Source organism: Dendroctonus ponderosae, unplaced genomic scaffold, assembly GCF_020466585.1.
Source record: "Dendroctonus ponderosae isolate FM_Combo_2020 unplaced genomic scaffold, Dpon_F_20191213v2 Dpon_F_20191213_2, whole genome shotgun sequence".
Classification (NCBI taxonomy): Eukaryota; Metazoa; Arthropoda; class Insecta; order Coleoptera; family Curculionidae; genus Dendroctonus; species Dendroctonus ponderosae.
This window is the reverse complement of record NW_026018165.1, coordinates 399,752-415,067: the sequence shown is the minus strand read 5'-3', so window position 1 is coordinate 415,067 and position 15,316 is coordinate 399,752. Positions and strand designations below refer to the sequence as shown.

Here is a 15,316-nt window from a genome sequence, read left to right as displayed (position 1 = left end):
AGTTTGTGAGTGTGAAGGAGCTTCCAAATTAGCCCCTCGTGCCATACTTTATCGAAAGCTTTTTCAATGTCCAGACAGACGACTCCAGTGGAGCATCTGTTCTGGCAAGCAATCGTGGCATCTTGAATTAGCCTAGCTGCTTGCATTACGGAGTCATGTTTTTGCATGAATCCGCACTGCTCTCGAGGAATTAATCGGTTTTCTGAAATTAGTTTTTGGAGGCGGTCGAGAAAGAGTTTTTCTGTTAGTTTGGAAATAGTGGGAAGGAGGCTGATGGGTCTCCAGTTTTGAGGAAGGGTTTTGTTTTTGGTGGGTTTGGGGATTAGTACTACGGAGGCGGTTTTCCAAGGGGTTGGGAATTTCCGTAGCGAAAAGGACGCGTTGATGAGGGTGAGGATGTGATTGAGGATACTTTCCGGGAGTCGTTTGAGGATTTTGTTGGTTATTTGGTCGGGACCGGGACTTGTGCGGGTTTTAAGGGTGGCGATTAGGGCGTTGAGCTCGGAGCTGTATTTCTAATGACGATAGGAATCACGGACTTGGGGAGTTGGGGTGCCGAAGTGGTGGCAGGGCCTGGGGGCTGGGGTTTCGAAGTGGCGGCTGTGGCTGGGGCAGCCTGAGGGGCTTTAGCGGGTTGGGGGGCTTGCGCATGCTGGACCATGTGCTCGTGGAGTGCCGGGTTTGAAGTTTTTAGGATATTAAGCCTTGGCTTGGCTTTCAGGGGTGGGAAGTCGTCGACTTCCATCTTTTCGGCTGGGTGGCTGCTGGGGGCTTTTGGGGGGACTTGCTTGTGCGCCTCGGCAACGGCTGAGAGTAGGAGCGAGGTCTTATGGTCTTGCTCGGCAAGTTTTTGGGCAAGCAATTTGTTTTGCTTCTTTAAGGAGGTGACACTCTCCTGTAGTTTGGAATTTGCCAAACGAAGCGACTGAAGGTCGGCGGCCTTGGTTTTGGCTTTGAAGGAAAGCAGGGTGCGGGGTTTTTGGGCAGGGCGTCTTGCAGGCTTACCTTGGTCAGTTTTAGCGCCGTTTGAGTCATCGCTTTCGAACCCTAAAGGGCTCCGCTCGCGAGAGCTCATTTTATGATGTTGGAAGTTGCGCTGGAGAAAGGAGCTTCTGGTATTTCAAGAGCTCGCAATGTCGATCACAAAATACACTCAGGAACACTATCCTGAACGGCACTACACTGTTTTCCGGAGCCCAAAAGGGGGACCTGCACGTGCCTCTGAGGGAGACACGAGCTCGAATTTCTTTCTTGGTAGTCTGGGGGAGGGCAAAACACACACTTAGTGAAGCTTCAACCTCGAGGTTGGACCGCGAGTGTGAAACACTTATTGTAACAAATAAGGAAACAGTCAAAACGTGGATTGTTTGGAGAGCTGTTGTTCATCTGATAATAGCGACTACAACAGGGCAACCTTCTAAAGTTTTTGTTTGTGTGTTGGCAGGGCATGGAGGAGGCCGCAGAGGAGGAAATGGAAGAGGGCACAGCCTCCTCCAGTGATAGTGTGGCCACTAAAAGACCCGCTGAGGCGGCAGCTTGCCCAACTGCCTCCAAGGAGGGCCCGATGACGGACTCCTCAGACGGCGGGGGATTTAACAGTCCAAATCGCCGACGAAGGAGGAAACAAGCCAGGCCTGTGTCCTCCAGTGATGACAATACTATTGTCTACATATCCCCGACAAGCCGCCCAGCAGACCCAGAGGGAGCCAGCAGCCTAGCCCAGCAGCCAGCACAAGAGAGGAAGCAGGCCCCTTGCCGCCCAGCAGCAAACCGAAAGGAGGACGGTGCCTCCAATTGTCCTTCGCGAGAAAGACAAATATGATGAGATAACAAAAAAACTGATGGTCAAGAAAATAAACTACGGATGTGGAGTGACAACGAAGGAGGGGGTGAGAACACACCCTCCAACAGTAGAAGATTACAGACAAATGATCAGGGTACTGGATACGTACAAAAACCAGTACTATACGTATCAGATTGAGGAGGAGAAACAAGTCAGAGTTGTTATCTAAGGAGTAATCGAAACATGGAGCGATGGCAAAATCAAGGAAGAACTGATTGCCCTAGGATTCCCCACCCAACAACAATAGTGAGGTGGAAAAAGAACGGCCAGCCAATAGCAGTAGTCCTGGTGTGACTGTTAAAAACAGAGAAGGCCATCTTCGATTTAGAATCACTGGGAAGCCTGAAAGTACGAGCGGAATCCCAGCACGCGAAGAGTCAGCTGACACAGTGCTTTCGGTGTCAGCTCTATGGACATGGCCAGTCCAAGTGCACAGCTGCCTCAACAAAGTGCGTCAAGTGTGCGGCGGCGCATGTGTGTGTCATGTCTTGGAACGTCAACGGACTGAAGAACAAGAAAATAGAGCTCCAAGACATCGTGTAGATATGTGCCTAATCTAGAAAACCATGCTAAAATCTGGAGGTAGGTTCACACTTCGCAATTATCAGACACACAGAGCAGACAGGCCAACTAGGGGGCGGAGGCACACTAGTCGCAGTGAAAAGGTCCATCCAGCACCATGAGATCGTCAAACCTTCGGCACATCTGGAGGAATTTATAGTCACTGCCTAAATGCAAAAGTCAGAGTCGTGCCCGTGTACATCAGTCTAAGCACTACGTTGTGTCCCGAGGATGTTGAAAGGCTTTTCCCAGACAGACCAATGATACATGGCGGGGATTACAATGCCAAAAACACAAATTGGGCACCAAAGGCATCATACTATCTGAGTTTGAGATAGCTGCGCCGCAAGAGCCAACGCACATCACCCAAATTGGCAGAGATTACATCATGGACCTACTCCTGTACAAAAACGCAGGAAGACTATCAGCCCCGAAGTACTTCAGGAATTGTCGTCGGACCATTTGCCGATACTCTGCAAATTGGACCAAACCAAACCAACAACATCACTGCGACTAAAAGAATCACTAACTGGCAGACTTTCCAGAGCATAATCTAAAGCTCCAGCAGGATCCCCCAGCCCCAAACTGAAGACGACCTGGACCAGGCAGCAGAAAGTCTAACCAGGGAAATTAAAAACACCCTGGCAGCCTCAACAAGCACATCAGTCGTTCCGGTGAACCAAACAGACAAGATTTTTTCCCTGGTTAAAAGCCTAAATAAACAGGGATAAAAACCGGATACGACGCAGAGCCATGCGTACGCAAGATCCATCTCTGAAAAGGCAAGTCAACCGGCTTCAGACTGCGATCCAGGAAGATATGAAAGAACTCAGGTCGCAATTCTGGGATGCTTCCAGAGACGAAATCGAGGCTGAAGAGAACAAACAAGCGATCTGGAAACTGTCCAGGATCCTCAGAAAAGGACCAAGGAGACGAATGCCACCAATCCAAGAAAACGGAATTACCACTGTAGACACCAAAGAGAAAGTGGAGCTCTCTCAATACAGAATAAACCTGGTTGATCACCCAAAGAAAGATGAGGAAGTGGAAAACATAGTAGTCGCCCACTGACCGCAAACCTCCCTCTGCGGACATAGTCTAAGAAGCAGACGTGGACCAATGCGATGACCAGTTCCTGCACCACAACTAGGACCATGGGCTAGACTTAAGTGAGCTTAGGAAGCAAGATAGGATGTTTTATGCTAGGTTTAGGTTTAGGTTAGAATAAGTTAGATTAAGTAAAATGATATCAAATTTAAGACAACACTGATGTTAGCATTAAGGAGCCGTAGAATAAGTAGCAGTAGGAAGGATGTAAACCTTGGCTGAGAATGAATATGTTCAAAAGCAAAGTAGTTGAACCAGTCTTAGTCGGAAAGCACTGGAGATCACTTCGCCCACTACATCATCGCCTTTGATAATGTCCACCGCAGTTGTAAACGAAATGTCAGGAAGAAATTCCCACGGACTATGGCTTCAAAGCCCGAAAAACATTTCTAAATGTGATTTTACCGACCGTGAAAGCCTTCACTGACTGAGTCAGTCTACGGTTAGGTTGTTGAAAAACGTGTTGAAAAACGAAAAAAGTGTCTGGGCAATTGAGAACAACTTAATTTAATTGGAAGAAAAAACTTTTGTGGATGATACCATAAACGGAAATATGCCATTCTTCAAATTTTCCTGAACTAAAATTTGCGTAAATTGACACCTAATATGGTCTACAATTGATTAAAAGGGTTCATACAATAAATATCGGTAAATAGTATCAGGAAATTATAAAATTTGCTCCCCTGACCAGCAAGTTCCAAATGTTTTAGATTCTTTCAGCAAATTTCATGCATTCTTTGATTATTAATATTTGGCAAAATGCCAAATAGCTTTCTAATAAACATGTAAAGGCACAAATTTGAAGAAGTTATAAGCGTTTATTAAAAATATTAATTTAAAAAAAATTAATATATTACTTAACCATTGAAAGCAATGTAAATAAAGCGGCAACTCCTACACTTACCCCAACACTCTTTACTGCATTAATAGAAATAATTATAATGTATAAGCCTCCCCCCAGGCATAAATTAAAGCAGTATTTCTTCAAAAGCCGTGAATAAATATTATTTGAAATTATTTGAGTTATAAGCATTTGCTATTAATTAAAATCGGCCTGTCCCTTCAAGGCCTTGCTACTTGACAAAAATACTTATATAATTTGTGAAACATTTAACATCAATTACTTCAATCAGGTTTAAAAAAAGGGCTCTATTTAGATATTTAGTAGCTTTGTCCTAGCATAATTGAATTATCAGTGAACTAAAAAATCGGCATATTTGCATAAATACGCTATGCTATTTTTCACAATTTCCCTTCATCAAACCAAACATAGAGCTATACTTTCGTAAATTACTTTTGAAACGCTCTAATATTAAACCAGTATAATTGTACAAACAAATTATTTAGTTCGGATAATTGTTCTAAAATTTTATGAACGGAACTATTTCAAACTAGTTGAAGCTAAAAATATGATCTAGCAAATTTGCAGAGAGTGTTCTTGCGGAAATGCTAGAGGAATAATAAGTGCTTTTTCATAAATGTTGGCTATGAAATATATAGCCCTTGAATTTTCATAAAAGCTGGCTGAATCTCAGTCGGTCCTTAAATTTAACGCCACTTTTTTATTTTAGCCATTACATGTCGGGTACTGACGTAACATTTCAAGTGGTCGGCTCCAGAAAGGAAGAAAAATAGGTGAAAAGTGTCTTTAACAAGTGGGTGGACCGTGGTTTCGTTAGAAATATTACGGTGACCAAAAACGATAATTCGATTAAAATGCCACTATCAATCCAGGTGAGTTGAAAATTGATAACTGGATGTTTCAATCCATTTGATATTCATTGTTCTATTACATTGTGCGAAAGTGAATATCAAACGATTCATATAATTATGGCAAACTTCCAAAACTTGCATTAACTAATTTTGGGCATAAAACTGATCTTGAGTTCAAAATTGGCTCAGAAGATCCAGAAAATTAGCAATAAATTAAATGTCTTCTACAAATAATTCTTGCTTTTTCCACAGTAAATCCCATATGATGTGATAAATGTCATAAACTTTATTCATCAGTAGCGTGCTTCAATGGTTAATAAGGTGATTATGGATGAATGGCTGCGGAAGGGTCAAGAATCCATCCGACAGCGGAGCGAGATCATTTAAATTGTATATCGCGAATTTTTGCATAATCAACTGAAAGCAGAAGCGTGTCCGTGAAAAAAATTACGTGTTATTTAAATCGCACTGAAGGGGATAATATAGTAAATATAATAATAGATAATTGACAAGTTGACCAATAGAATAGTAAAATAGAATGTAAAAATTTACTTGCAACTAAATCACCAGATGTTTATTATACATTTTTATGCACTTTTTTGTCGAATTCTTACCCAAGGAACATTCAGTTTTAATAAGACCACCTATCCGCGGATCACTCTGTATACGTTTCGGGAGTTTTATGCGAAGAAATAGGCAAAACAATTGAGTTAAAAGAGGAACGATTTGCTTTTCAAAAATACACGTTTTAATGTCGTCATTTTTAATGTACAGTCAACAGACGAATGTTTGCGACTTAACAAAGGCATTGGACCGAGATCGATTTATGGATGTTAAGGAATTATGAAACGATGAAGGTTTACAAACACTTATAAACAGGATAGAACAATATGAAAATGAGCCGATTCTGATCGTAATAAATCATGAACAAAGAGTCTTGGACAGGTTAAAGTAACTGTGAACCTCAAATAAATTACATTCTCACTCTGGAGATTGCTGCGGTTTTTTTTAAGTTAATTGTACAATAAGTCATGACTTTTTTTGAGTTTTTTCACCAAGTTCTTTACAAACTAAGCTCGTTACCTTTTATATCATCGCACTATTGGTTTGCTACTAGTCTTTATGTCATGCAAAAATGCTACAGCTGGGCCTATACGGGCACTCGTTTGCCCGGAGACTGAGAAATTGGTCTCGAAGGCGGAGAAACCAAGAAATCGTCAACGACATAAGGATGCAGAAGGCAACGGGAAACCAGTGCATTAAAGGCTCATTTGAGTATGCCAAAATATCGAAAATGGCAAAGGCAAATTCGAAAAGGACCCTCAATTCGGAGCACCCTTCAGTGGAAAGAAGTTTCAAATATGCAATAGCTAGCCAAAATCGCTACATGGAACAAACAAGGTAGTCTTTACACAGCTGGAAAACTGGCCAACGTGGACGTGGAAATGAATCGGCTACAAATAGAAATTTTTGGCCTGAGTGAGACACAATGGACTTGGAGAAAAATAGCAGAACATGGAGTCATCTACTGCTCAGGTAATAATGACCATGTATGATCGGAGTCGGATCGGATAAATATGTCTCGGCCTTTATCCGCCGACTCCGATCATACATTCGGACAAAGATCGAAAAGAGACATGGTACTAGACTTAGGACACCGTTGTTCACATCTTTTCGCTACCCATCCGATCTGTCGCCGTTCTTGTACCCGATTATGGTGCCTATTTGATGGTTATTCGTTATCTGATTACTGGAGGCGAAAGCTGTCCTTGTTTTAGGTTACGTCAGCGACACATCTTGTTTTGGCTTTAATACAATTGAAAAAAATAGCTTAATTAACTCTGAGAAACTCATTGAAAAAGTGAGAAAATATTCGGTTCTGCATGATTAGGCCAGAGAGCAACATGCTTTTTAAAAACACGTGTCTTCTATACATATTTTTCTGCGGACTTTTTCCAAAAGAAAGAGTAAACGCGTCATGGACATTCTTAAACATTTATGGAATTTCGTTCCGTCGTCCAACAAATGAGGAAAAAGTGAGGAAAACTGTTACTTAAACTTCATAAGATCTTATTTTCCAAGCAGCCTTGAGCCAAAATAAGCCACCGTAGCCAATTTACACTCGGTAAAATGTTTAAACATGTTTTCAAACTACTGCTGCAATATTGCTTACCCTGAGATTAGCGAATGGCAACTGTATATAACCGATCCGATTGTTTGAGCATCGACGGAAGGTACTCTGATCGGATAGGTGTGTCCCGGCCTTAATTACAGATTAAACGATCCGTTGGTCAGAGATTTGACTACAGTTCTCGATTTATTCTCGATTTTAAAAATTACCAGCCTTTTCTATCATTAGAAATAGCATTCATGCTCTTGAAAACAACTAATACAGTCGAATGTATTAAAAACCTTATTGTTCTAAAACACCTTCTGTGATGTTCTGAAACTGTTATTAGATCATTGTATAAAACGTGATAATGATGTATCGAGCAACTCTTAAATAAAAACTCATTTTTTACTTACATCAAATATCTTTATCCGTTGATGACTGGTGTTTGCCATCACAACATTCTTCTGAAGCTCGCTTCTCGGTATATGCAGCATAAACACTCTCACAGACAAATCTATACTGACTCTACAAGAATATAATATTCACTATTATAATTAAAAACACTAATAAAAAGACAAAGCTAGTCATTCATAAATTTCGATTTGTTTGGGAGCAACATTTAATTCCATCGACCGGCGATTTATCAATGAAAAACAGGTAGACAGGGATAAAAGTGCTAAAAGTAGGTACTGATCGATATACTGACTAAGAGTAGAATTAATCCGAAAAGCAACTCGAATGGCCGCTAGCCATAGGTGTAGTACATATCTGTATATTAATCGATTTACGCTAAGCATGAAATGTTCTTTGATTTTCTGGCCTCCATCTCTAAATTATCAATTTTTTTAATTTCATAGACAACAAAAGACTGAATTTCTACTACATGACCCCCCCTTGACTTGAAAGCTCGATCCGCCCCTGCTCAATGTATAATATTCAAATTTCGCTATCTGGGTCAAAACTACTCGAATTTTTTCACTCATGTTAATATGACTAAACCGAAATTTCAATTCTCTATCCAGCTATGCCCAAACGAATTATGTGGCTCAAATGAGGCTTGAAAAACTGTGAAAAAAAGAGCGTCATGTTTGAGTCGATTTTGCAACGATTTTCCTGCTCTTTTGTTGTTGGTGCTACTCATTTATATCAAAATAATTACCGAGCCGGCAAAGCAGCTTTCATAAGTACCTGCTTTTGATATGACTGTGAACCATTGTTGCTCCCATCAAAAAACGTAAACAAATGGATCTGTTTTATCCTGGATTATAACCGAATATGCACTTATCTGATTCATACTTACAGCATTTTGGATCATCATAGCACGTTGCTCTCTCATTGACTTTACAATTTCTAAGGGATAAATAGGCTCTACAACATCCATCAAACATAGAGCGGTCTCCATTAATACCAAAACTCCAGTACGGCCTATTCCAGCACTGCAGTGAACTACTACTGGCTTCTCATCCTTATGGTGTCCTCGAATATGTTGAGTAAAACGTAAAAACTGTTGAGGCGAATCGGGAACTCCATGATCTGGCCACGCTATATACTGCATATGTTTAATTTCTCTGGGTGTACTATCATTCTAAAAAAAAAAACAAATAAATCTATACTTTCTAAAATCTATCATTTTTGATCCTAAAAATTGATTTCCCACTTAAACACGAATTTTCAAGGTCAATCTTTTATCCTGTTGCAATCGAAAACCAAAAAATGCACTTTTAGCGTGTCAATCTAATATATCGAAAGTATATCGATAATGTACCAAAGCACGTGCCAATAGCGCTTTTTGTTTGCCAGCTATTAACATTCAATGTTTCGCATAGAGGTGTGCTAAACGGTTATGTTTCTGGAACCCGGTTCCAACGTTGCAGTTCACTTTGGTATTCGGTTCCAAAATGCCGTTCCAAAAGTAACGTTCCTTTTTAAATTTTTCATTAAAAATTCGCAATGATGATGGTAAATAATGATTTAGTTTATTTAAACAAATAAACTTAGCATTGGTAAACTAAAAATAATATATTTTTTTCGCCCTCGTATCGAACAATATTTTTTATTCGAATAAAGAAATAGTTATAATAAATGAAGATAGCCAAAAATAAAAGCCGTCAACTTCATATTTAAAATTTGATGTCAATGCCATTTTTGAAATTGTCATGTTTTGACGTTTGTAATTTTTCAAAAGCGTACTTTTGTAAGCATATACAAGTGAAACAATGAGTGTTGAAACTTCAAGTGCTGCTTTCACGGTATGGTGTTTATATAAGATGATGCATTGCATTGCATAAAATGTGCGCTCTTAAAAAAAATCGTTTTGCTTGTGGCAACGTGGCGCAGAAAAATAGACCATTTGAACGACTTTGTTAGACTGAACTTGTAACAAAGTTATAATTTACAAATTATAAGTAAACTTTAAATTATGATCAATAGTGCTCCATAAACCTACGTAATTAATTAAAAAATCCTGTCGGTTACTTTTTAATGAAAATATTTTATGACAGTGACACGTTCAATTTGTCACATTTACTTTTGCGCACACATGCGTAAAAGTCCGTGCGCAAATGTAAAACAAATGAACAGTAAGGAAAAGTGCTGCTTTTTGAACATCGCTTCTGATCGAAAAATGGCACTTTTAGATTCACCCGAATAAAAAAAACTATTTATGGGTCATAAATAAGTAATGAAAGGGAAAAAACTGATAACAAAATCGAATGGTTTAAACATATGATTTGCATGCAAAAATGTTTAAAAAGTCAATTTTTATTTAAAAATGAATTAATATTTACGAATAATTTTTTGCGTATGCTTTTTACGACTCAAGTCTATTTCTCCGCTCGTCTATGATAGATAGCACGCGCTTTGGAAAATAATATCTCGCATTGAACAAAAGTAGTAATATGCCTGTTTTTTTGTTACAAAACAAGTTTGTCAAAATCTTGAAAAATTGAATAATCCTCTTGTCTATATTTTAACTGTACTTCCTCTGATTGATGGGGCACCACAGTATTTGTAGTAACATTTGAATTATTTACGCCTGTTATTAAGTCAACTTTAACAATAAATAATCCACATTAACAGTAATACTTATAGACTAAAAATTCTGAATTTTATCATCACCGAAACTAAACAATATTTCGCTGATGTGACCGATTATAGTTCCTGGAGAACTGAACAATAATTCTTATAGACGAGAAAGATAAACATCATCATTAAGGCAACGAGCGACTAAACATATTTTCCGTCGACAAATGGTTACTGAAACTGCTGCAACTGTATAGATTGCTCAACGGTGCCGCATCGGTTCTGTGCTGGTGCGAACCACTTTTTTGGTTTTATTAGACAATTCCAAAAACAACTGGTTAAATTAGCAAACTGCTGCAACTGGATAGATCGACGGTGCCGCGTTGGTTCTGTACTAGTACGAAACACTTTTTCGAGTTTATAAAACCGTTCCAAAATAACCGGTTAAATTGGCAAACTGCTGGAACTGGATAGAAGGATCGACGGTGCTGCATCGATTCTGTGCTGCTGCAGACGACTTTTTCGGGTTTATGAGACGGTTCAAAAAGCAACCAGTTAAATTGGAAAAGTGTAACTGCGATTTTAGTTTACACGTGTGGAACACTGTTATTTTAGCGGTTTCGTTAAATATCGACCATCCCTAGTTTTACATGAGCTCTTATGGGACCAAAGTTTTCATTTTGCTTTTTGAATATCAAAAACGCCGAATAATGTTAAACACTTTGACAAGGTGTTTTTGTATCTTCAAAACAACAGACCAAAAAACATTTTTGTCGCCGTCTTGGCCGATTTTTTGATCGACAATTTTAATTACACGGGCTCTTATGAGAAAAAGACAAAATGTTTACATTAACCTTCAATTGTGTCAATACCTTGAAATTTCAAAAGGTTTCACGCCCAGATTACCTGGCTACTATCTGATGTTAAAATTTTCAAAAAGAGAATTTTAAAAGATCTTAAAGACGATTATTAATTAATTGAGATTTCCTGAAACAAATTGTGGTTCCTCTCTACCTTCTGTAGCCCGATATATAAATATTTTCTTCCCAGAATAATTTTTTTTTAAAACGAAAAATTTAAAAAATTCCTAGACAATTATAACTAATTCCTTTTTCGTTTTGTCGGGGAAAAATCCTTTGGACTAGGGAAAAATTCCCTAGTATGGCATCACTGGTCCAGAGGCCGTTGTATGCAAAAATATCCGGTTGGATTGTCTACAGCCGTTAATGGTGGAGTTTGTTAAGTTTCATTAATATTGGTTATCAACTCAAAAACAGCTGAAAATCAACATAGAATTTTACAAATAGCTCGAAAATGTAATAAAAAGTCCGGCATTTTATTTTAAAAAAGGTATGTTTGGTCCATCACTTGAATTTGAGACACCCTGTATCAATTTGCTACTATCTTAAAATAAACTAGACGGTAATATCTAGAACTTTTGTATTCAACATTTCTTTCTAAATTTTAAATTAGTGAAAACGAAAAGAGTGGTCAAGATTCAATTCAACCATGTAATTTTTAACAAATTGAATTCCCATTTTTGGAAAAAACAACTATCCGTCTCAGATATTTAGTAAACTGTTCCTTCAAAATTAAGGGATAAAACTTATATTTAACTCCTTTCAATCCGTGCAAATATTCGGTAAGCTGGAGCGCGTCGAATTGGATTTCGTGCCACGTAAAGCCAGTTGTGTTCGCAAAGATTTTCAACTTTGACGATGTCGGTCATTTCTTCATTAGAAAACGGAATTCGAAACAAATTTGTTCGACTAACTGACGAACGTCGAACGAAATATTTAATTTTTATTTTTCCAGCAAAAACCTTGAATGAAAAAAATGGTGTGCGTCACGGGACGCTCGACAGAAGTGACAACTTCCTATATTTATAGAAACCATAAAATTTTGAACTTAATAATTTTATTTCATAATTTTAATATTATTGTTAGTCTATTAATTTATAAAAGGATCAGGAATAGGTAAAATGTAAAAGAATCAAAGGGTATATGAAACGAAAAAAATGCATTTTGATGCGTGGTAAACACAATTAATCATAGAAATAATATAGTGAATTGATAAGCTGAAGAGAGATTCGTATCGGCTTAACATCAAGAATGCGTTGCGTGATAGAAAATAAGAAGACGGAACCCATGTTTTCCGAAATAACCGAGGTAAACTCAAATATTTTTTCAATTTAATTCAAAACATATTTATAACAAACACATATAGTAATGATGTTTATCATTTTATGTAAAATATGAAACATTACAAAATAGATATCTAAATATTGATTATTTGTTGTTACAAAACAAAATAACAAATATTAGAACATATTATTGCATTAAAAGTTATTAATAATAGTTGTGACACTTTATTTGCACTTAATCTTGAGCGTTTTTCATAAATTGACCCTTCCCTCTTTAGAGAATATCCACTCAACATCTGGTTTAACAATTGTCTCACAACTCACACTCGTTAACAATATTCTGCTGTGTGGTAGATCTGCCCGCTACTTGAACATCCGTTGAACATCATCAACCGCCTCCTGGTTCCCGACTGGGGATATTGACTCACTGAAATTGTGGACTGGATAGCCAGGGGCGGTCTGGATGAGATCTGGACCTAGCACGTAGGCATCGGCAGCACGTGGCGACGACTTCAGAGGCTTGCTGGTGTTTGGGGCGAGTATAGCTATTGGTTGTGTATTATCAATTTGTATTTTTTTTTGAAATTTTCATTTAATTGAGCAGTTAACGTAGAGTATAGACCAAACGGTCAGCAGACTGTAGTTTGTGGTAGTCAAACCACGTTTTCTTGTTCTTTATGAAGCTCACCATTTTTATTTTTTTTATATCATCATTCAAGTCAGCTTATGTACTATCCCGGTAAAATAATTGAGTACGTATTTCGGCAGCATTCCATCGCTAATTGTTCTAGCTTTGCTGCGAAAGCTAGTGGCGCTCAAACGAACTCACCCTTCGGGCTTTGCACACGACCGCCCGAAATACCCGCTCAAGGAAAACCCTTTTTTTTCTCTCTCTCTCTCTCTCTCTCTATTAAATTGTCATTTAAATCATTGCCTGAATTAAATAGTTTTCATTAACGGTTGATTTTATTATTTTGTTCTGTCCGAAATTTGTCGTGTTGCAAAAGTATAGCATTAATAGTTTCAAAATTCGCATTGCCAATACGTGATATTTCGAAACGTATTTTGAATACGAAACTGTCAAAATCATCTAAAATGTCTCTCAACTCAATGTAGGAAAGCTGATAAAAGCGTAAAAATTTCAAATTGTTGACTTTGACATTTATTAATTTTGTTTTAAGTTAGAACCACTATTTGAATTTGATTTAAATAAGCTACTATAATTTTTGATATGGGAGCATTAACTGTGCACGAAAAAATTGAAATTATTTTTGTATAGGGAGAAGCCGGCGGAAGAGTGAAGGAAGCGTAAAACCGAAAAAAAGAACTCGCCAAAGAACAGTTACCGGGGAAGAAAATAAAATTAATGTGTTAGCTGCTGTCGCTTATGATCCTCACGTTAGTTCCCGACAATTAGCGGAAAATTCTGGATTGTCCGGAGCAGCGTTCTCAAAGTATTAAATCGCCACAAATATCATCCTTATAATCTGTCTTTGCATCAAGAACTTCATGGAGATTATTTTCAAAACCGAATGAAATTTTGTCCGTGGGCGCGTGAACGAATAGAAATAAACCCGAATTTTTTTAATCGGGTATTGTTCTCTGATGAGTGCTCTTTTACAAATTACGGAGCAGTCAATCGGCATAACATGCACTACTGGAGTGTCGATAATCCGCACTGGCTGCGCCCAGTTGAACGTCCGCGTCCATGAACGGTAAATGTGTGGCGTGAAATTATTAGGGAAAAGCTCATTGGTCCCTACATTATTGAGGGCAATCTGACTGGTGAATGCTACAGAAACTTCAAAATATAACTCGAAGATGTTGACCTTCAATTAAGACAGAGTATGTGGTTTCAACACGATCGTTGTCCAGCACATTATTCAATAGTTGCACGTGAAGTACTGAACCGTAACTTTAAAGACCAATGAATCGGTAGAGCTGGGTCTGTAAGCTGGCCTGCAATATCTCTAGATTTTATGTCACCAGACTTTTTTTGTGGGGTTTTCTTAAAGGAAAAGTTTATGAAGCTGTGCCCACAACTTGTGAGAGTATGACAGAGCGAATACGAAATGACTGTGCCGAAATTCAATCAAATGTACTTTTGAGCTGTGTGCATTCATTCATTCAAAAATTCATTCAAAAACGAATCAATAAATGCATTGAAGCTGAAGGTCAACAGTTTTGAACATCTGCTTTAATTATTACAAATTTTGTTGGTTTTGAGTTGTTAATGATATATGTATTTACCAGAAGCTAAGAATTTATGTTGTAATTTAAATAGGAGTATTTTTCACTTACCAATTTAATTAAAACTTTAAAGTTACTTTACATTTGTCACACTAAAATTTTAAGCGTTTCAATAAAATAATAGTTCTGCAGATCTAAAGCAAAAAAATTGATAATTGATGGATTACAACGCCACCTGTCAAAATGGAAGAAAATGTTTTAGATACATTATTCCCAGTTTTTGACGTACTATTCGAATCTCCAATAAAATGTTGTGGTTACCATTTGAAATTCTCAAGTTGGCCCCTGCCTAGCCTACAAGGTCAAAGTAAGCCGTTGTTTTTCTGACACGAACTTCCGCCTCCAGATATTCTTATTTGAAACATTTTTTCCTCGGATCACTCGTTTCCAAAATATTTAAGCGTTTCAAGATTTAAAAAAACCACCCTGTATATACAGGGTTATTCACGCTATACGGCACCGACGTTTGCGGCTAGCTCGTTTGTTTTTTGCAAAGTATTATTTGATGAATCCACAGACGCCTATCGGGTGCACATTTTAAAAATATTTTTGTAATGTACAGTGT

General features: G+C 38.1%; 1 protein-coding gene and 1 long non-coding RNA gene across 4 annotated transcripts in view; one reads left to right on the top strand and one right to left on the bottom strand.

Annotated features, from left to right (window-relative positions):
* Nucleotides 1–1,565, top strand: part of LOC125503442 — a 15,034-nt gene extending 13,469 nt beyond the window's left edge. Inside the window, exon 3 of the long non-coding RNA XR_007280860.1 lies at nucleotides 1,445–1,565. This is a non-coding gene — a long non-coding RNA (uncharacterized LOC125503442). The remainder of the gene's footprint in view (nucleotides 1–1,444) is intronic.
* LOC109537616 (tyrosine-protein phosphatase non-receptor type 4) overlaps nucleotides 1–15,316 on the bottom strand; it is a 73,723-nt gene that overhangs the window by 1,854 nt on the left and 56,553 nt on the right. For all 3 annotated transcript variants that reach the window (XM_019904424.2, XM_019904425.2, XM_019904426.2), the window contains exons 16-17: nucleotides 8,638–8,922; nucleotides 7,751–7,862 (exon numbers count right to left, since the gene is read on the bottom strand). In XM_019904424.2, coding sequence (XP_019759983.1) covers nucleotides 7,752–7,862; nucleotides 8,638–8,922 — 396 coding nt within the window. In that variant the 3' untranslated portion in view covers nucleotide 7,751. The remainder of the gene's footprint in view (nucleotides 1–7,750; nucleotides 7,863–8,637; nucleotides 8,923–15,316) is intronic.